Genomic DNA, 22,108 nt, shown 5'->3' on the forward strand with positions numbered 1-22,108 from the left:
TCATCCAAAGAATCAGAAGATTTTAGATAAGGTATTTCTATGCATTAATCTCACAGGAAATAATGTCAGAAATCTTCATTTTAATAAGTTTGCACTGGTAGTTTGAGTGGACATATGATGTAAGTCATAAAATATATCATGAAAATGACTTTATTGAGTATATCAGTTTTGTATGTCAGACTTGAGCTTAACTTCCTGCTTTACTTAGTGTGTGTTTAAACTAGTGAAGGATTTTTGTGTCTACATTCTGCAAATCTTCTATTTATGTCTATGTATTCTGCAACATCTCTATTTTAAAAATCTTCACATGTCATCTGTTAAAATAGCTTTTGAATTTGAGCATGGAAGTAGGAATTAGAAATTTGTGTTGCACTCCCACTTCTCAGACTTGTCGGGTTGGACTCTTGACCTCCTCTCATCTTCCTGTCATCCATACTTAGATAAGGGAAGACCTTATATAGTCTTAAATACAGCAAGAATATTTTCTGTGACGAGCTGTGTTGCAGTGCTTGCTTTGAAAGGACTCTCCAAAGTACCTAGCAGACAAATGGATACTATGGAGACAACTTGTAATTGAGATACGGCTTGTTAAGGATTTATCAAGAGAAGCTGTTTTAGGGAGCTATATTTGCTTTCAATCTGGGTGACCTGGCAGGATCTCCATGGAGCTAAAGGCCTGGTGTCTGACATCCTTTGGTGCAAAGGAGACAGTTCTCGTGTCTTCGGTTGCATTGAGCCATGTGACGTGGGGTTGCCAAGGGGAATTGGGCAAGAGGCATCCATTCCTGAATAAATAGGGTAACTGGTGGTTTTGAGACCTTGACTATATCAGTCAGTTGAACATTTTGTGGAAGCTGGGGGGAGATGAGGCTTACTTGAAGCTAATCAGAGTGGAAGTCTGAAGCCTGCAGGAAGGTAGGATATTCTGCTTGTTCCATGGGGGCATGCTCTGATGTCCTCTCCAGGTTCCTCATAGGCAATGGCTCTGGGAAGTACTGCCTCTTCTAAGGTACTGGGCCCAGACTCCAGCGCAGTCCAGAGGAGCATTTTGTCTTTGACAAAAATACTTTCAGGTTGGGATTTCTCTAGAGAAATGCTCTTCACACCCATGCTGGCTTTTGAATGTTTCCTAGGTTGTCAGCAGGCATCTCCAGCTGTGCTGCTATTCTTGCCCTTCTTCCCTGAGAGACTCTTCTTATTTCAGCAAAGAGTAACTAGCAAAATTACAGTCAAGCATTGGGCTGTCCAGGTTGTTTGTGCAGTTGTTCTGGGCCTTGAAGGCCCTGATGACTGCCGTGGTTGCTGCTGCATAGCTGATAGTGAGCCAGGATCTCCATTTTTCCCTTCTGTAACCAGTGCTAAGCCCAGGTTAATGCCCACCATGCCACCAATGATGTGCTAATGAAGAATGCATCTGCTTGTCTTTTCTTCTCCCAGGTGGTAGCAAATGCTGTTGCTGCCTTATCTGAGATCAGTGAATCACATCCTAACAGCAACCTGCTGGATTTGAACCCTCAGAACATTAACAAGCTACTGACAGCCTTAAATGAGTGCACAGAGTGGGGCCAGATCTTCATCCTGGACTGTCTGTCCAACTACAATCCCAAAGATGATCGTGAAGCTCAGAGGTATGTTTGTTCCTGCTGGTGGGTATGTTTTCTTACCTTTTCCCTTTTAAAAGGATAGGTTGTATGGGAGCTGGCACTGCTAAGAAGAATCAGCCCAAGACCAAACCTATAACAACAGCTGACCCATCTAAAAGCCCTGTTTGGAGGATTTTGTGTTTTAAAGCAGAATTTTCAAATCTGGCTTTGCTATGTTGAGAGGCAATAAACCCTTATAGGTGTGGGGGTTCTTCACAGAAGCATTTTCCTTAATGCTTTAGGTAGGAGACTATAATATTTTTTCCAACTAAAAGTTAATCTGTGATATCATAGAACAGAGAATAAAGAAGGATTTTTTTTAAATCACTCTAAAATCTCACTTTTACTTATACCTTGAGCTGCAATGATTAAAGCTGCATACAGAGAGCTTATTATGTTTAAGTAACAAGGTGTTAATTTCTGCACTTTGGGTCTCCTCCTGATCTGTGTCCAAAATCACAGAGAGTCAGATTATGTCCCTAAGGGGACAAGGAACCAGCAAGGAAAATTGCTTGGAGCTGGGGAATTCTCAAGCTTGCTATATTTCTTTTAAATAAAGGGGGAGAAGGACATGAACCTACATGAAAGATTCTGGACAGGCCTCTCTTTTCAAAGGATTTCCTCAGTGAGTCTTTTTCTGAGACAGAACAGATAAAAACAACCAAAAAAAGGAACCAGATTAAGGGATGGGAGAAGAAGAGAGAGAAAGTCTGCTAGTAGTCTTGCTGAATTTTTTTTTTTTTATTTCTCCCCCCACCATGACTTGTACCCTAAGATCTTGTGCCAGAAGGCAGCTATTAATGAGTGCTAGAAGCCTACAGAGATCCCCCAGAGTGCCAGGCCTGTATTATCCTAGCTTTGTCAGAATAGGACTGCTGGTTTGAACAACTCTGAACATGTCCCAGTTCCTCATATTTCATTCCTCTGAAGAGTGCTGTATAAGACAGGAGGGGCAGTAACTGCTCTTACTCGTTTGTATTGAGTTTGGCTCCTAGAGCCCTCATCGTACTTACCTTCCTTCAGAGAGGAGAATGAAAACATCTAGTTTTATGTAGTGTTACAGTAAGGCTGGTGTCACTACCCCTGTGCATGGGTAAACTGAGGCATAGGAAGATGAAGCCAGGTGACCTTGAGTGGTGGCAGCTGGGGGCTGTCCCACCTGGACTAATTTTCAGATTCAGATGCTCTTCATTTAGCCATGCTGCTTCCCCTCCATGGTGGCTGAAAGCAAATCTTCTGGAGAAAGAAACTTTAGGGAGGAGGCACAGATGGGAATAAGACTGTTCTGGGTTAGCAATATGCAAGAGGGGGTGGGAAAAAACTTGACAGATGCTATAAGAAAGACCATATGAACCCAAACTTCCTTTCTGCCTGAGGTGGGTTGTCTAGGATGTGCCTGGTTATAGCATCCACCGAGGCAATGGTAAAGCTGAGACTTGGTGGATATATTTAGGTCACTCTTTCCCTATCCCTTCAAGGTAACAGAAACCTTTTCTTCCAGAAGCAAATGGTTGAAATGGCAGCAACCTCGAAACAAGCTAGAAGCATCTATTGCCCCCAAATGATTATATGGGAGATAAAGTGTTTTTCTGGTAGTGGTTATGTTAAAACTGTGTTTGTAAGTGACAGATGAGATCACAGAAGTAGGAGAGAATACCGTGAGGGAAAGGCAGAAAAAGCTAATAACTGAATGTCTGTTGGGACTGTAATGCTGAGAGCAGGGAGAGTTTCTGAGCTAAGTGTGACAGGAGGGAAAGTTGAAGCTGTGTGAGAAATCATTTTTGTTTACTTCCTGCTGTGTTCAGGAAAGCAGATTTTTTTCTGTTCTTTATAAATAAAACTAAATCAAAGAAGTGCCTGAATTGCCTGAAGAAGCTGTCTTCAGCTCCTTCTCTCAATATGAACTGCATACAACTTCTTAAATACAGATAAGATCTGAAATATTTGATATTCTGAAATAAACGTGAAGCCTCTCATGCTTCTCTATCTCTAGTATTTGTGAACGGGTAACACCTCGACTGTCTCATGCCAACTCAGCGGTGGTGCTGTCAGCAGTGAAAGTCTTGATGAAGTTCCTGGAGCTTTTACCCAAGGACTCTGACTATTACAACATGCTGCTAAAGAAACTTGCCCCTCCACTGGTTACTCTGCTGTCTGGTGAGCCTGAAGTTCAGTATGTTGCTCTGAGGAACATCAACTTGATTGTGCAGAAAAGGTAAAGCCTCAAAGGTCTGTTGTTCCTGGCTATGCAATGGCATCCATTTATCTCATACTTTCAGATGTTTCCACATGCACAGAACTGCATTTAATCCAGGTTCATAACACCCTAAGGGATGAATTAAGCAGTCTCGTGACACTGGTAGCCTGGATTAATTTTGTTTTTACATACAATTGCCTTTTCATACAATATTTCTTTAACTGCTTCTTTCTCTTCTCTGCCTTTTTTTAAGATTAGTAAGAAATGTGTTCCCACCACACCATAAATCGTATTGCAGGGTGGATGTAACTGTACAGTTCATGGTAATTTGTAGAAACATGAAGATGTCCCTTATGCTGTTATCTCTTTAATGTAGAAGAACTAGGATGATGACGTACTGGTGTATGGAGGGCTAGGTTGTGCTTTTTCTTCTCCAGTTTATTCCTATTTGCATGCTAAAATATTGTTTCTTCTTATTGGAGAGGGGTGATTACACTTTGAGCAGAGTTACTGCACATTAGCACAGGTGTCTACCAAGTGATGGAAGAAAATTGGTTTGTGGATGGGTTTTGCGCTGAGGTAAGGATGTTATTGTTTCACTGAAAACATGTCTGCAGTATTCTAGTGAGTGTTTCAGCAGCCCAAATAGAGGAGGTAGAGATGTAGGTAGTGTTAGAGAGACTTGAGATACACATTTTGTATTTAGAGAAAAAATCTTTTCTCCAGCCTTCTGACTTTCAAACTGTTGTTCTCATTGGTTTGCATATCCTGAACATGAAATCACATCATTCTGTTTCCCAGCAAAACTTTTGGGTAGTTTTCTAAACTAAAGATACTTCTAATTAGGATAGCAGACCATTCTTTTTGCTAGTCTTGGGTGAAGCAATATTCTGTATGTATTCTGCAGGCCTGAAATTCTGAAGCAGGAAATAAAGGTGTTCTTCGTGAAGTATAATGACCCCATCTATGTCAAATTGGAGAAATTGGACATCATGATCCGCCTGGCTTCTCAAGCAAACATTGCCCAGGTCAGTTAATAAAACTCTTAAGAGTACTGCATATGTTCTGATAATGGCAAACTCTCTCTGCTGGTCCTTAAAAGAGGATGTGTGCAATTACCTCTAGTCTTCTCCTGGCTACTAAGCAGCACTCTTCGTGGTATCATGCTCTTTGTAGTTACAAAGTGGGAAGTGCTGAAGTTAGCATTTTAAATGTCAATAGTATGCTAACTTTAAATGCTAATAGTATGATACGTCTTTCATTGTGACTGTTAGGTAGATCTTGTTTTACAGATTATAATTCTGGGAGGAGAGCTGATGTCTCCTGTCACATGAGTCACTGCTAGGGCTGAGGTTAGAACGAGAGGCTTGTTTCAAGTGTGAGACGTGTACCTGTAACAGGCATTGAGGAAGGTCAAACATTACTGAGGTTGTGAATTTCAAGTGTGTTAAACTCTTAAATCCTCACACAGGCACTCTTCAGACCTAAAATAACCTTGATTTTCCTTAACTTGCTTCCAAAGTGGAAACTGCGCAAAGCTAAGGGTAAATTGAATTGAGACTGCTTTAAATCCAAAGGGAGTCTATAATGTAGCTTAATCTAGATTCCTTTAAGAGGGTAAGTGTTCCTGAATGGCACCCTGACCACAAGGCCTAAAACTAGTGCAGAATGATTAATGCCTCTGATTAATGCTATTACTGTCCTATCCTAATTGTCATAGAGCAGCTTCATCTAATGTGACGCTTTTAAGCCATTCTCTTCAGGGCAAGTGCATAACTTTATTTAAACATAACACAGCAATACATCCCTCTTTTGTTCTGAAGACATGGAATATGCTTTTTAAAAAATTAGTTGCCAAGAGAATATATTCAGAATTATCTATTTACTCTTGGCAGGCTCCACACCATTTTTAATGTCCTGTGTTTAGATAATGCAGGTTGTTTGGGTGAAAGGCAGTAGTGTCTGGAGGACTGAGTTCAGGGCTGGGATTTTTAGGTAATGAATCTCTGCCTGGTTCTGAAGAGGCATTCCTAAAACAGACCAATCTTCCTTAGAAAAAACCCTAAAATTGAGACCCACTGAGACCAGGCTTCTATGCTGTCTTTCACTGTGTAACTTGTGACCCTTTCTGTCCATGTCTTTTCCAGCCTAGGGCGGCCAACAAGTTGTATCCAAGGTGCTGAGACTCGGGTGGTATTTGAAAAGCGTAAGCTACTCAGCTAGGGTGCTCTGGGTACTGTGCACATGTATCATGCAAGGAAATAATAAAACTTCAAAACACAGATGTCCTGTCTACTCCTTGTGGATTTATTTGTTTGCAGCCTGGCCCTTCAAGGCCTCTTTATCTCACCATTGTTCTGAGCAATTGACACCGACTGCAGATGTTTCAAACAACTGTCTCTCCTTTTGCTGCTCCCTCCTTCTTTGCAATCCGTCCATGACATCTCAGCGAAACCCCTGATGTCATAGTGTGACGTGAGAAGGTGAAACAAATGAGACTTTGAGGCAATATAAATTACTTGGGATCTTCTTCTAAAACCACTTTTTCTAAGCCAAGTGATTTATTTAAGATGAAATAGCTTTTTAGTTAGTGGTCTTTAAAATCCCAACAGCTCGTCGTTTAAGCCCTTGTTCAACTCTCTTTATAAAAAAAAAAAAAAAACTCAGGCAAAAAGACGAAGATTTTTTTCCTTTTAAGAATAAACTTTATGCTATTAATCTCTGTATAGGTATTACAAGGTGTCCTCAAATCTCCTCCTCCTCTTTTTGGATCACGTAGGGACCTGCTGGCAACAGTCTTCCTAATGCACCCCAGGACACTATTGGCCTTCCTGGCCACAAAGGCACATTGCTGGCTCATGTGCTCATCTCAACATAGAAGAGGAGAGGCCAGAAAGTTGTTGCTTAGAGTTTTGCTTACAGTGAATGCAGAACTATAGGTACAATAAATTGTACATAATGTGTTTGTACGTGCCGGAAGGGGTAGTAATGTTTGTTTGATGGGGCTGGTTTCACCTCCAGCTGTTGGTCTGGGGAACTTGAGAATCCTCTACCTCTAGCCAACTTCTGGCTTCAACCAGGCTGAAAAAAATCCTACTACCTAATCCAAACCCTTTCTTCTCCAGGCAGCAGTGGTTTTCAGAGACAGAGACTGTAGAGTTTGACTGTACTAACTTCGTTTATGGATAACTGTGGAAGAACACATCCTGCTTATGTTCTGCTGTCCAAATAGCATGGCTAGCTAAACTGGGATGTTCTACTCTATCATTTCTGTGACCACAGAACTCATGTTGGTAAATTTTTCTCTGCAGGTCCTGGCAGAACTCAAGGAATATGCTACTGAGGTGGATGTTGACTTTGTGCGCAAGGCTGTCCGAGCAATTGGGCGCTGTGCCATCAAGGTTGAGGCAAGTACCCAAAACTTGAGCAGTTTTCTATGCTTCTCGGGCTCCAGAGACAATGTTGGCCTCCTCCTTCTCATCCCTGCATGGTACACAAGGTTTCCCTGTTCTTGTGTTAGACATCAAGTGCCGTGGATACGTTAGGATTGGGCCAAAGGCCCAGCTGAACAGTAGGACTCATAAGCTCCAGTTGAGTACATCATAGGTGCTTCTTTCAGATCTCAGCTTGCAGACAGAGCAAGGTAGCAAAAGCATCTTTGATGAGATTTTTACTGGACTGGCTTCCGTGGAACAATGACTGTTTGTCCTTGAGGGCCTTCTTTAGTAGCTGTAGACCTTTTGAAGGGGGAAGGAAAGAAAGATTGTGCAGAGGAACTCAGTATTATGAAATGTTTTGTGCCTCCAGCATCAGCTGAGTAGAACACCTGTATAGAATTGCAGAGGTTTTTGGTGCTTTAGAACAACTTGTGCAGTCAGAGTGATTGTATCTCTGCTTGTCTAGTTTTAAGGGGGTCTGTATGACTTGTGGCTTTGTTTAGAGTGTGTTCTCTTTAGCCAAGCTACTTAGGCAGATAAGATTCCAAGAACCTTTGTAGCTATCCAAAACAACAGTTTGGAATGTCCTCTGTCAGTTGAAGAGCCACCAAAATACTTGTAAGAGAATATTTAAATGGTATCCCTGTTAATTTCCCATAAATTAGTCTGATGTGCCTGACAGGAGCTCATTAAACTTTTGAAGAGAGAAGGTATGTATGCTGTGGTCATGGTACTTGTCAATAAACTGATAAATGAGTGTGAAATGCCATGTAAGTGGTCTAATTTCAGTTGAGCTCATTTAGCTCTTGCTAAAGTGTACTCCCGTGAGCTTTAACTGACAGCAGATTTAAATAAAACTTAATCATGCCTGGCTGAGTATAGTGTCAGTGCACAAGTTGCCCTTGTTTCAGCTAAACCAGTGTATGCATGCCTAAGGAGGACACCAATTTCTGTCTTCTTGAAAGAATCAGTTTCCTTTTCCCATACAGCCTGCTGATCTGGTCCCTCCTTTGACTTATTGCTGCAAAGGGCTTTCTTTTAAATGAGGCCGACCGAGGGAGTGATCACTGCCTCTATTTCCTGCCTGCAATCCCCCCAAAAAACTCAGGATAACGAAACAAGAAAAAGTACTCCCTCTGTTAGACGACAAGCTGTCTCGCTAGAGCTGCAGGAGTAACAGCAGAAAAGGCTCTTAAGCGTGAAAAAGGGCTACTGAGAAGTTAAGAAACTGGTAGCAGCACCTTTTATGGGAGTGCTGATGTGTTGGGAAGAGGAAGTGTGTTGGTCCCGTGTGATTTCAGATGAAAGATGATTCCTGATCCTGCAGTATCAAGATGTTTTGGAAAATCTCACCTTTTCTCACACTCACTCCCAGCACTTTCCTCCTCACTCTGATGCCATGACAGAGTTGCATTCAGTCTGCGAAACACTAACAATAATGTCACAATACCTTAACTTTTTTTTTTTTTCAAACAGCACTCCTTTGAAGACATTGCTGCTAAATATGGCTCTTGTCAAAGAGCAAACAGATCTAATCTTTAAAAGAGGGCAAGTAGAGAACAACTCACTATACTGTCATTATTTCTAGGTTAATCCCTGTCCCCAGTGCATCTGTGTTTACTAGAGGCTGTTTGCACTGTGAGTTATGACTAATGGAAGAATTTCAGCATTCTTGCAGCCCTTAATGTCCAATTTCCCAAGGCTTAGAAATCTGCATTTTGACACTGGGCGCAACTAGCAGGAGCTTTTGATGAATGACCATTCGCAGGGAACCTACTTTTTAATCTAATTGTCTCTCTTAGAAGAGCAAGCTAGTAAAATTTGTATCTGCTTGGACTTGAGCTTTAGCGCAAGTGTGACATTACCTGCACTGCATAACAAAGCATAGGGCAAACAACAGAGTAGTGCTAGTTTTGGAAGTGTAAGCAATGCACTTGTTGAACAGCAAGGTTGATGGATTTTGCCCAGGCTTAAGTCTAGTCATACTAGTTTGGGGGATGTCAGAAGAGCATCATTTCATACAGACAGGCTTGTTAAGGTAGAGTTAGCTTGGGGATATCTATGCTGAGGTGATCTGGCCAAACCTGACAGTATGAGGTTAAAGTATCTGTGAGTTGTAGGTTGGTTTGCTTTGCTGACAGCATTAGGTGAAGATGACATCTGATGCTTTGATTGTAAGGAAAAGTTTTGCTCATATTCCCTTTAGGCTTCTGAGGAAGAATACATGAAGAGGACACAGTAAGTAATGATTCCTGTAAAGCAAAGAAGAAGCGACAGGGACTATAGTAGAGGGGGATTTGTCTAAGTTCCAGGGGATTCTGCTAGCAGCCTAGCTCTCAGAAATCTTTGAGGGTTATGACTGAGAGTGTGAGGTGTGATTACTTCAGTGATCTTGCAGACTTTCCTTTGGTTAGTAGAGAACAACAAAGCAGGTTTGACATTGGTTGGTTGCCCTTCCTCACTCCAATTTGAGAGCTCCTCTGACTGGAGTACTCTTTCATATCAGCTTGCAAAGCACTGCAGTTCCCAGGGATATCCACCTACAAATAGTGATGCATTTACATGGGATGAGATGAGCTGAGATGTGCTTTGTTCCACAGACTTGAGGACTGCTTTACTGTGCATGTGGCAGCTTGCTTTCCAAGGGACTTTTGAGCTAAAAATCAATACTGCGTGTTTCAAAGCAAATGTTGTGCTCTTCCTGGAAAATCAGGTTTCAAAGACTCTAAAGAGGAGAAAATGTGAACTTTAATTTTCTTTTCCTTGAGTTTCTCAGCTCTTGAAGCTTTGCTAGTTGTATTTGGCACCACTGTACTGCTTGAGTTGCAAGCAGTGGATGATACTATAGATTTCTGTAGAGTTGAGTTAGTTTAAGAAGGATTTAGCTTAACACCTGGCTTTTAGTCCCATTTTGCAAAGACAGAGCAAATGCAGGTTTAAAAGGGGTCTTCTCTTTTGCCTGATTCCCATGCTAGCATTTCCATCATTTGGTGTGCTTGTAGGCTGCATTGATGGGGTACCACTGCTATGGTCACATGGACAAAAAGTCACAAAGAGGTTTTTAGTGTCTGATTGTCCCAAATTCAGATCTAGAAGTCTTGAGGTTTGTCCTTGAGATTTTACCCATTCTCAAAAAAAAAAAAAAAAAAAAAAAAGATTTCTGTGATTATTTAAATGCCATTTCATTCCTCCTCCTCTATTCAGCCTTCAAGTTCTCCAGAAATGAAGGAGATTATTAGCTCACTTGAGTTGAAAAATCCACCTACGTTGCTATTGTTTGTATCCTACAAGGTTTGTCTTGATACTGAATGCTTTATGAATGTTCTGGTGGTGATTGCCTAGGCAGTGTCATGAGCAGTCTGCTTCTCACATTAATCACCAGCTGTGTAATGAAGCTTCATATGTATTCTGTTAATAGCCAAATCACTATCCTTATTCCAAGCTCTCCAGTGTTGGAGTTTGCTCTTCTGATGTCCTGCCTCACTGTGTTGTTTGGGAATTGACCTCCCTGAATTGTCTGCCTTTAATTCCAGTTCTGGTTCGTAGAGTGTTCCAGTGCCTAGTTGTTGTTATCTTACAGTGCCTGTGGCTGGGAATTTTGAGTTATTTAATGTGAAAGCTGCATTAGCAACAGCCAGATTTTTATTTATAGCTGTATCTTCACACATTGGTAGTGACCTCACCCCAAAGATACTAAATCTGCTGCTGTTCTTGCAACATGATTGGTAGCATGCCTTCCTTCCACCTTCCTCTTACTTCCCCAGACACCTTGCAGCAGTCCTTGTCAAAATGCTCCTACCTTTGGTTGCCATGGCTTGGGTGAGTCCAAGAGAGCTCATTCAGTGACCTATTTTAACTACTAGCCAGCAAGAAGGTAGTATTAGTAGTAATGTGGGCAGTGTCCTTAATGTCTTTTGTGTAATGATCCAAACACCTACTGGCACAATCATTTCACTTATTGTAGGAGCTGGAGTCAACGGGTATCTCTGTTTTGTAGCATCATAAATTCCCTAGTACACAAGCACTGGTCACCGTACGGGGTATTCTGGACGCATCTACCAAGTTGGTAGCTGTTGTGCTTTTATTTCCCCCATCTAGTGCCTCCTTGATAAGCATCCCTGATGCCTCAGTGTGTGTGCTGTGGGCTGGTAGGGGGGTTTTCTTAAACTTATTTTAATTGTGGTGTTCTGCTCTTCTTCTCTCTAGCAATCTGCAGAGCGCTGTGTGAGCACACTGCTAGATCTCATCCAGACCAAGGTCAACTATGTGGTCCAGGAGGCCATTGTAGTCATCAGGGACATCTTTCGCAAGTACCCCAACAAGTACGTGAAAGTCCTACAAGGCTTTTGGAAGCCCTAGTCGGCTAGCGTGAGAATAGAGCAATGCAAAACTCGCTCAGTATAGCGTTCCGGGGCACTGAAGTGAAGGTGACCATCTTTTTGAAAAGCAGTGACCTTTTTGATCCTAGTACTATAGGAGTCAGATATCAGCTCTGGACAGGATGTATGCATGACACAGATTTAGTTTGAATTGAAAATCTCTCCCTCCACTTTGATGCTGAGTATAAGCCTTCATCAAAAACTACGGAGTTCCTATAGGAAATGTCAGAAAGGAAATTTGGTCAAGTTCACAGCATCACCCTTCTGGTTTTACATGTCTCCTCTAGAAGGCTTATACACAATTTCCTGAAAGGATGTTCATGACTTTCACAGTCTGAGATCCTGGCTAGATAGTTCTGAACAAAATGCTGCTGGCTTTCTTAATATTGAGTGTTCTGTCTGGCTTCAGCAGTACTCAACTTCTTTTAAGCGCTTTTTGCAACAACGATTTGTCTCTTTAGCTACCAAATAACACAGCAGTGTCTCTCAGCAGAAGCTTCATGAACATCTAAAAAGTAGTGTTGGACATCTGCAGGCGCCTCTGGCAATTTCTGCTGCCCATTGCAAGATAATTGACTGCTTGTAATAGGGATGCTCATGCGTGGGGATGAGGAGAAACTAAATAATTAGTGTGGGATGTCTGTTTTATAGCAAAGCCTTGGGGAAAGATAATATCCAGTTTAGACCTACCAGTCTGGAAGAGATGCTAGTGAAACTGCAAAATCTGATACAGTCTCATTGGGAGCTGTATTGAATGATTGGATCAAATGTTTCTTTCACCAAAAAGAAAGAAAGGCAACTTTACATCTTGAATTCCTCATCGGGTGCTCTTAGTGATTAAAGAAAACGTCAGAGCTCTTGAGCTTGTGAAATCTTAGCATCCAGCATGGAAAAGGAAAATGCATAAGAATTATCTTGTGTAGTTGAGGGAAGTACTGCTTGCTGCATGTTGCATAGAAATACGAGACATTATAATTCAGTGCAGGATTCTCTGCAGAATGATGTAGGCTAAGATGGAGTAACACAAGTTGAATTCACCCCAGTAATCTGTCTGTGCTCTGATAAATCAGGTATGAAAGCATCATTGCTACTTTGTGCGAGAACCTAGATTCCCTGGATGAACCGGATGCCAGAGCTGCCATGATCTGGATAGTGGGTGAATATGCAGAAAGAATTGATAATGCTGATGAGCTGTTAGAGAGCTTTTTGGAGGGCTTCCATGATGAAAGTACCCAGGTAAAATTGTGTTTTCCATTTTATCTGTATGTGTGGCATGCATTGTATGTATGGAAATGACTGTAAATATTACTAAAGTAAAACTTACGGGAATCTATAGACATTCTCTGTGGTCTGCCTGTGTCTCCCAAACTTTTCTTTCTGGAGGATTAGACCGAGCAGGAGGGACTCCATGTTTTCTGTACTTTGCAGGGAAAATTACCATGATGGGGACTAGAACATACAGAAGAGTAGTGCTGAGATGCATAAAAACTTTATGTAAATCTCAGCATGGTGATTAGGGACATGTTTGCAAAATTATTTGCAACAGGCAAGAGGGAGTTTCTCTGTGCTGGATTTTACTGGTAACAAAAAGTGTAATGCTGTTACAAATCATGGACTCCATATAAGTAAAGGATGATTAGACATGAGACACATCCTTGTAATCTCTACTGTGTTCCTTTTTCTTAGGTGCAGCTCACACTGCTGACTGCTATAGTGAAGCTGTTCTTAAAAAAGCCTTCTGAGACGCAGGAGCTGGTTCAGCAGGTCCTCAGCCTGGCCACACAGGTAAGCCGAGACACCCAATGAACTAGAGCACTCTAGATGCTGTGCTAGGCACCTGCAAACTTGTGTGTCCCATCTGCCAAGCCAGTCAACTGTGTGCAGTTGATGGGATTCAGGCCTGTTCTTTCTCCCAGAGAGGATGGATTTGTCTCTAAGAGCTGCTCTGTACCTGTTACCATGCCATCTGGCATCTGCACTCTCCTCCTTTGCTCTTGCCTCTTCCTAATTCCCCCCCTATTCCTCCTCAAATTAAGTATTAGAAACAGAATAAGAGTTCTGTAGAAACAGAAATGCTTTCTCCTTTACGGTGGCTTGCAATTAAAACAACTGGGGCTATGACCAGATAAGGGCCTGGCAAAGACTTTGTTCTGTGAATAGCAGAGCTTAAGCAGTCCTCCGAAAACAAAAGAGCTAAGGTTTGGGTTTTTTTCCCCTTAAACTTAGTTGCTGCCAACCAACGTGGCAGCTGGGTTGGAGGCTTTAAGAGTGAGTTTGGATCCCAGACTCATTATGAGGTGCTGAGTTAGGAGTATTGTGAGCTTAGATCCCTGCAGGTATGGACTGGGCTTTAACTGACAGACAAAAATTCTGCAGTTCTGGAGGATGGAAACAGAGATGTTCCTTTGGCAGAAGTGGAATCCTAAGCAGATTCTCCTGCGCTCCGTAGCTCTAATGACCGGGACAACTGTCATAGTGTAATGTCATAGCCCAAAAGAGCAGCTCTTCTCCAGACCTGCTGTATTAAGTGATGAAAATAAACTCTTCCAACTGCTTTGGATGGGCTGCAATTGAGTCCAGATTTTCTGCTCCAAAAGAATCTTCAGCTGGCCTTTTAGGTCTCTTTTGCAGCAAGACATCAAGGACATGGACTTACTAACATTCTGTTTCTCACAGTTGGGGGTATCACATGGTGCATGGGCAAGAAATCTGTAGCCTGCTGTTCTTGCTTCAAAACCTGCATAGCTGTAAAGACAAGTATGCTATTACATAGACTCTCAGCTCTTCTTTGGAGAGAGATGGGCCAGGGCATAGCGTATCTTTCATCTAAGCCAGCAGAAGAAAGGTACTAAGCATTAAAACCCACTCTGCTGAGTCATGAAACACTCAATGGCATCCTAGGAATATAGTAGGCATCTGTTTTTTTCTCCTTGTCACAAAGTCTAGCTTGATTCAGTCTAGCTTCTTGTATTTTATATGAGAATTGTTGTAGGATAGGTAGCTGTAAAACACTAAAAAGCCTTCCATTCCAAGGTCCGATTTCGAGGTAGAGATACTGTTTTTCACTTGAGTGGGAGAGTAATTACACACACGTTTCTTTCCCCCACTTAGGTATTGTTACACTTTGCGTGTCTCTTAGGATAAGTCTGCACAACAGAATGCAGGCGTGGTTGTAGCAGGAGTCAGCCTAATCCAGCCGACATTGGTAAAAATAGCAATGAAGCAGCTGGAGATGGGAGGGACGCAGATGTGTAGTAGTGATCAGGGTTCCTAGCAGGTTTGTAACCTGGTGGATGGCACAGAGCTACTATATCTTTGTTGCTGTTGTCTGTCTTGCATGGGAAATTAAACTAGCATGGGTTTACTGGCATATGCTACAGGTATATGTGCAGGTCCTGGAGAGTGAAGGATTAGGAAAACTGTGGGAGAGTAAAGATCTGGGACACTTGTGTTCCAGTAGGTGGACCAAAGTTTCAAATCAATATATCTGGCTGTGGGAGAAACAGTCAGTCTTGAATCTGTATATGACTGAAAGTAGGTAGGAGCACCTGGTCTTTTGCCTCTGCCCTTGCGGAGGCCCTTTCTGTTCTGGAACTGCCTGCTACAGACAGGATAAGGAGGTCTGTGTAGGAATTATTAAGGGCAAAGGGTCAAAGAGCCCACGACTTCACCATCAAAATGAAAAACAGCACTGCAGAGAAATCACTTGACCCAGACGTTGTATCTAGGTCTCTCCAAGCAAAATTAATTTAGCATGCTCAGTCTCATTACAAATAGATGTTCTGCTGTGTGCCTGAGAATATCTTGAGACAGAGGGCAGAGCAGCAGGTTACAGTGGATCGGCAGCAGTGTGAATGAGATCACAGAACAACAGAAAAAAATGCTAATGACGAAGGCGGATGAGGTGTAGACTGTGTTGCCAAAATTTTACATAAAAAAAAAAAGAAAAAAGAAGAATCATTTACCCTGTTATTCTGCTGACATGGAGATTAAAAAAAATCCCACTCCCTTCTTCTATGGACAACCTAAACATGTTGCAGCACAACATAAAACTACACCAGCTCCCTGTCCCTAGAACATTAGCTGCAGGTTATCACCACTTCGTTGCTCTGAGCAGAGCTGTTTGAAAAGAAGAGAGAAATAATTAGGGCTTCATGCAGAGTCAGAATTATCTGCAGTAAAACAAAGATGTTATTGGCAGCTGGAGAACTGATGAGGGGTCCTAGCAATGTATCGTTAGCATCTTTCCATACTTCATTAAATAATTAAAAGGCAGGATAAATAAGATCACTTTTGGCGTGAAGAATACAGCTTATTAAGGTATCTCCTAGCTCTGCAGGATCTTTTTGTCCTACAAGTGCCCTTAGGTAAGTCATGTGTTTCCAGGAATCTTGAATCATTCTTCTCTAATACGCAGTATTGCATGTCCACTCTTAGTATGTGGCTGGGTCATTTTGATTCAGCCTTTTTTTCTCCTGTCTGTGTCTCCTCTAAGTTCTTCTGATTCTTATTGTTTGTTAAGTGGCAGGAGAATGTGGAAAGAAGTTTTGTGAGATGGGACAATTGTGGGGTGTATCAATCCTGGGCTTTTCCTCTCTGACCATCTGGGTTAAATTTTGGGCTAGTAAGCCAGCACTTAATCTTTCATTCTTATTTTTAATTTTGACATGTTCATCACAACGAGCAGTTTGTAACTTAATTGTGAAATTGGTGACTGTGTTGTTACTGGATATTCTTTAAATCAACCAGAATCACTGCTAGGAAATTTAGAGTGACTACTGTGGTTAGTCCCATTTAAACCCACAGCTGCTGCGATGCTTTTTCCCAGGATTCTGACAACCCAGACCTGCGGGATCGTGGCTATATCTACTGGCGCCTTCTTTCCACGGATCCAGTGACTGCCAAAGAAGTGGTCTTATCAGAAAAGCCACTCATTTCTGAAGAGACCGATCTGATTGAGCCAACTTTGCTAGATGAGTTGATCTGCCATATTGGGTCTCTAGCTTCTGTGTACCACAAACCGCCCAATGCTTTTGTGGAGGGGAGCCATGGGATCCACCGCAAACATTTGCCAATTCACCATGGAAGGTAAGCAGAGGCAACTATTATAATAATGGGGAAGATCAGTTATTTATTCCTAGCAAACAGTGCAAAAGATGCAAGTACCTTTTCAGCACTTCCATATATTATTTATTTATTTATTTACTGATTGAATAGAGGCTTACAGATCATTTAAGGAGTTATTTCATTATAGGATTTAATCTTGGGTATGTAGTTTCTGAGTTTGTGCATCAGAATACAGAGGAAGCATGATAAAGTTCTCATGCAGGGAGAAGTCTTGATGTCCTTTGAGAAAGCACTGTTTATAAGGCTTCTGACATTAGAGTTGGAATAGCAAAGCAGAAGCTTTGGATAACTGGTGCAAGGCTAATCCGGGAGTAAGAAAACAGTGGGAAAATCAAGCATCTTGCACAATCTAAGAAGTGTATGCTTCTGTAAGAGCTTTTACTTGAGCAAAAATGTAGCTTAGTCATGTAGAATAACACCTGCTTTGTGTAGCTGGTAAATACCAGGATCCTTTGTAGTGGGAATGTGATACGGGAAGGACTAGCATAACTTTCTTGTTACTTGATACCTGTAAAGGTAAAGCAAGGAAAGTGTATGATCTGCTAGGTGCTGTCACTGAAATCTTTTTCGACTTAAAATAAGATTCTGACCTGTGAAAATAATGCTTTGGCTTATTATCTGGAGCTTTGACACTTTTCTGTGATCACAGTCCTGGGAGTGGGTTAGATCTGCAAGAGCAAGCATTACAGTAGCCTTGAATTCTGGCTGTGTTGCTGCTCAGCCTGTTCCCATGGCTTGTCATTCAGGTAAGCATGCTATTTGGCAACTATATTAATTACAAACGTAAGCGTGCTTTACAGCAGGAGGCACAGTATCCAAGCTTACCTTTTAATATATTCCCAAAGTGACATTTGCAGTGCTATTTTATGCTACTGCACTGATAAATCAACGTGTGATGTTGCTCCTTTTCTATCTTCTGACACCACTCCTCCGCTATTCTTAGCAACTAAAGCTATTTCTGTAGTATTACTGACTTTGAGAAGCTGAATTGTTTTCTCGCTGTGTATGAAATCCAGTCTGGCTGCATTGACCCAGGACCTGCAATCATAAGTCTACTAGTGAGACAAGAAAAAGCAGTGGCTACTGTGCTCAGCTACCTCTCCTACCCAAAGATTTGTCTCCATAGCAAAATGAGCTTACAAGGGAGATATAGCTTGGGTCTCCACTCTGATCAGCCTTTCTGTATATTGCTATTTCAGGTCATTACAGAAGCTAACATTTTAGGCAAGTAACTTACTCAATTTAAGGAATTCAACTGTTGCAAGGAATGTTACTTTTTATTAGTTTCTTGGGTATACTGCTTATGTGGTTTGAAACTGGTAGCTACTGACAGGAGAGTCAACTCACCTCTTTTTTTTTTTTTTTTTTTTTTGACTGTAGCAGTTTTTAATATTGCTCTGGTGTTTCTTGCTCTGTAATTATCCATTACCTCAATCTAAAACCATCAGGACTTTACCAGCAAGAATTAGCTTTGTCCATTGTAAGGTCATCTTATAAAGTGGCCTTGTTATTGTGGTTTTCTGCTTTGTTGTTACAGGACAGATTAGTCAAGCTGATGTCAAGGCCTCCTTTGCACCATGTCACAGCATGCCGAATTTTCACTCTAAGCAATGTATTTATAGTGAGAAGCTCCTCAGGGACAGGCTTGTGGGGAACCTGAATTCATGCATACAGTATGTTCTTGCTGAATATTAAAACTGATTTGCCTCTTACTAGTCCTGAAAGTTTCATGAAAATCTGCTAGCTTGGAGCAAGTTAGAAAGCGGTGATCTAGTGGAAGATAACCTCCTTGCCTAACTGTTTGGAGTCATCTTCATTACTTCTGCCCTGTGGCAATGACCATTCTGGTAGCTAGCCCACTCTCTAGAGACTGACTTTTTTTTTCTTTTTTTCCTTCAAATTTCACAGTAAGATAGCACAGAGTCAAATGTGAAGGTATCCCCAATGAATGTATCTTAAAATGGTCAAGATGGCCTTACCATGAGTAGATGGATAGAAATAGCTAGTTCAAGTGGTGCTTTCTGAATATAAACCTAAAAGGAATTAGTTATGGTTGGCAGAATACGCTGCATGACATTGTATTAGGAAGCGCGTTGTCGTATGAAGCAGTGTGGGAGAGTTTGTTTCAGCTCTTGGCTGATGGGCAGACCTATTGAACAGCTCACAGGCAGTGAGAGGCTCCAGCCTCCTCCATGAGTCTCGGGGCACAGAGTTGCAGATGAATCCTGAAGGTGGGGAAGCAACTTCCTGATCGTTGGGCAGCGTTGCCTCGCGTGATGGCCCATACCACCTCCGTTCCGCTGGGAGATCTGGGCAGATGTTTACAGAGCTCCTGGGAGCGGAGGACCTGGGAGGAGAAAGTCTGCTTAGAGGAGGGCAGGAGTACCAATTCGCACCCAGATGGCAGCAGGTACTTTTTGGTTCTGGTTCAGGCTGTTCATCCCTTGTGACATGCAACTTTTGGGAACCACTGGAGGTCGGACACATAGGGCCAAATCTCCGGTCCTCATGGAGGTCCAGGAGTAAAAGACTGTGAGAAAACTGCTGCCTACTGCCCAGTACTACAAAGGAGAAAGCTTTATCAAGTGGTTTTTTGCTCTCTTTCTATATATAACCCTCTTTCTTTATTCCTTTCTGTCTTTCAAATAAAATACAAAGTAATATATACAGATCTCTTTAAAAAGACCCATCCTGCACAGGAAATGGAAGGCTTGACACTTTGTTGTTTTGTTTTATTTGGATTTTTGTGTGTTTCTTGTTTGTTTTTAATAATACAGACTGTTTAGTTTTGTCCTTTTGTAATTTCTTGTTGGGCTTTGGGGCAGCTGCAGTTAAACAAGATCTTGAAGCATTGCTTTATCTCCATCAGGAAAAGGATGAGTAGGTGTTAAAGAGGTGTAGTATTAAAAGGATTATACACTGGGAACTAAGTGTGTGCACTACAGGCTTGTAATGTGCCTCTGCTCATACGTGCTGTTCTTTAAAGCCCATTCTCAGGGAATGGGAATTCGCAGGGAAACCACTTACTCTTCAAAAATGCTTTAGTTAGCTGTTCGCCGTAGTCAGAATTATCTCCCTGCTGAAGGCAGAAGCAGAAAGGACAACTAATATTGGTACTATTGGAGGTCTAAATCTTTTAATGCAAACAAACTTTCAACCCTCACTGTTGCTGCCTGGTAACTAATTCATTCTTCAGTTCTTATGCTACATCTTTTTCTCTTGACACTGAAGTTAGGAGCAGCTTATACTGTGTTACTAAAGTTTTTCCCTCAGTAACTCCTCAAATGAGGAGCTGGAGTCCTTATGAAAGAGTCTCAGTGTTCAGCACCTTGTCAGGACACTAATTCCAATGGCATCTGCATGTTAGCTGCATCTGCAGAAATAAGAGCTGGAAATAACTTTCTCAGTTATTGCAGGCAACAGAACACAAAATGGATTTGAAGTTGTCTAAGATACTAGCATCTATGGTTTTAAAGAATAAATGTTGTAATAATAAATTCTCCAGTAGCTTCAGTGAGTTTTACATTTTCTTTTCACCTCCTTGTTGTGAAATTAAGTGGCAAATGAATATAAAGGAGCCAGACTGCTTATGAGAAACTCTGGAAGCAGTATAATGAGTTTTTCTAGACTAGTAGTTAGAATGCCTGCTAATACATAAAAGAAGAAATTATTACTAGTAGAAAGGAGATGCCAATTTAAGATTGATGTTTTTAATCAGAAAAGAGTTACAGAGCTTGCCCAGATCTGTCATGGGGAGGTTGAGCTTGTATTGTTAGATCAAGGGTTCAAGAGTTTTATTAGTGGTAGGCTTCGGAGGAGCAAAACTGGGTTTGGTGTGTGTGTGTTTTTTCTTTTTTTTTTTTTTTTTGGTAGGTTATTTGTTTGCTTCATATTTACATACAGTTGTCTAGACTCAGTAGGTTCAAAAATCATTTGCACAGACTTCTGAGTTAGGAAAGACTTATTTTCAGTGCTATTGTCTATGTAGTATTTATCGCTCGTGGTTTAGGAGGAGCAGGGCAGGGTTTCACACCTGAAAATACCCTTTTCTGAATTGTAAACAATATCTGATTCATAGAAGGTCTCTGTGCTCAAAGCATGTGTTGAAGGAACCATGTTCCATAACATTCTGCCTCGTATGTAATAGTGGTTAGATCAGCTGCCAGGACAAACCTGTAACAGGCTTCTGCTCACGGGCCAGCTCTTGCTGTGTTTCTCCATGCTGGAAATCTGAAGCTGGAGATCAAAGGTGACTAATGGTTCATTTCTCTGATTTTTATTTTTCCCACCTGCAGCACTGATGCAGGAGACAGCCCTGTGGGCACAACTGCCACTACAAACCTGGAGCAGCCGCAGGTCATTCCATCGCAGGGCGACCTTCTTGGTGACCTTCTGAACTTGGACCTGGGACCCCCAGTGAATGTTCCCCAGGTGTCCTCCATGCAGATGGGTGCTGTGGACCTCCTGGGAGGAGGTCTGGACAGCTTGGTAAGCTATGTGCTCTTTAGCTTTGGCTGATGTGAAATAATTGCAGGTGTGCTCGTCTCTGCAAAGCCTTGATCACTTATTCTTGTAATGTTTGAATCCCTGAGCTTCCAGTGCTGAGTCCTAAAACTCGAAGAAGATTGAACCAGTGCTATTATGCGAATTTTCAGCAGGTTTTTCCTGCAATAAAACGATTATTGATGTATGCCGTAGAATCCCTGCGGCCAGTGCATACATCTTTCGTACTGCTTCTGTCTGGAGAAGAAAACCAGAAAGTTGTTACAAAGATTTCGAATGTCCCAGTGCTTTGTAATTATTCTGACTCCTTTTTCGAAAGGGCATTTGTTCCATCCAGTTCCTAACCCTATTAAATTTCATTGCAAGAACTCTCAGTGCTGCAAGCCACAGCCCTGCATCATCCCACTTGTGTATTCTCCAGAGTGTGTCATGGTGTAGTATCCATGACATCTCATTTGCAGTTAGGCCAAGAGGGAAGCGCTCTGCCGCTCTGCACGTTGTCCTCCCCTCGCCACAGCAGCTCACGAGGTGGGAGGTAGCATTCCCTTACTGAAAGGGTCAGGCCAAGAGTGTGAATAAACACGCGTTGCTTCTGCTCTGGGGTGGGAGCGGGGCGTAAGCTGTAATGAGAGAATCACTTAGCAAGGGAGTGACAGCTACAGTGCAGAGGAGCTCAGTGCTGTGTTCTTACGTCGGCAGCAGCCGGGCAACAAGAAACGGTGAATGTAATCGTTAGCCTGAGACCTGTTCCCGTATGGTGGAGTACAGTGCACGGATCCCTGAGCTGGCAGCCTGCTGACTTGCCAGCAGGGGTAAGAAGCA

General features: G+C 42.0%; 1 protein-coding gene across 3 annotated transcripts in view; it reads left to right on the top strand.

Annotated features, from left to right (window-relative positions):
- AP2B1 (adaptor related protein complex 2 subunit beta 1) overlaps nt 1-22,108 on the top strand; it is an 81,438-nt gene that overhangs the window by 23,058 nt on the left and 36,272 nt on the right. For all 3 annotated transcript variants that reach the window (XM_062592276.1, XM_062592278.1, XM_062592277.1), the window contains exons 6-14: nt 1,438-1,628; nt 3,637-3,858; nt 4,748-4,868; nt 7,152-7,247; nt 11,484-11,599; nt 12,727-12,892; nt 13,343-13,441; nt 16,485-16,744; nt 21,079-21,271. In XM_062592276.1, coding sequence (XP_062448260.1) covers nt 1,438-1,628; nt 3,637-3,858; nt 4,748-4,868; nt 7,152-7,247; nt 11,484-11,599; nt 12,727-12,892; nt 13,343-13,441; nt 16,485-16,744; nt 21,079-21,271 — 1,464 coding nt within the window. The remainder of the gene's footprint in view (nt 1-1,437; nt 1,629-3,636; nt 3,859-4,747; nt 4,869-7,151; nt 7,248-11,483; nt 11,600-12,726; nt 12,893-13,342; nt 13,442-16,484; nt 16,745-21,078; nt 21,272-22,108) is intronic.

This window comes from Rhea pennata, chromosome 20 (assembly GCF_028389875.1).
Source record: "Rhea pennata isolate bPtePen1 chromosome 20, bPtePen1.pri, whole genome shotgun sequence".
Classification (NCBI taxonomy): domain Eukaryota; kingdom Metazoa; phylum Chordata; class Aves; order Rheiformes; family Rheidae; genus Rhea; species Rhea pennata.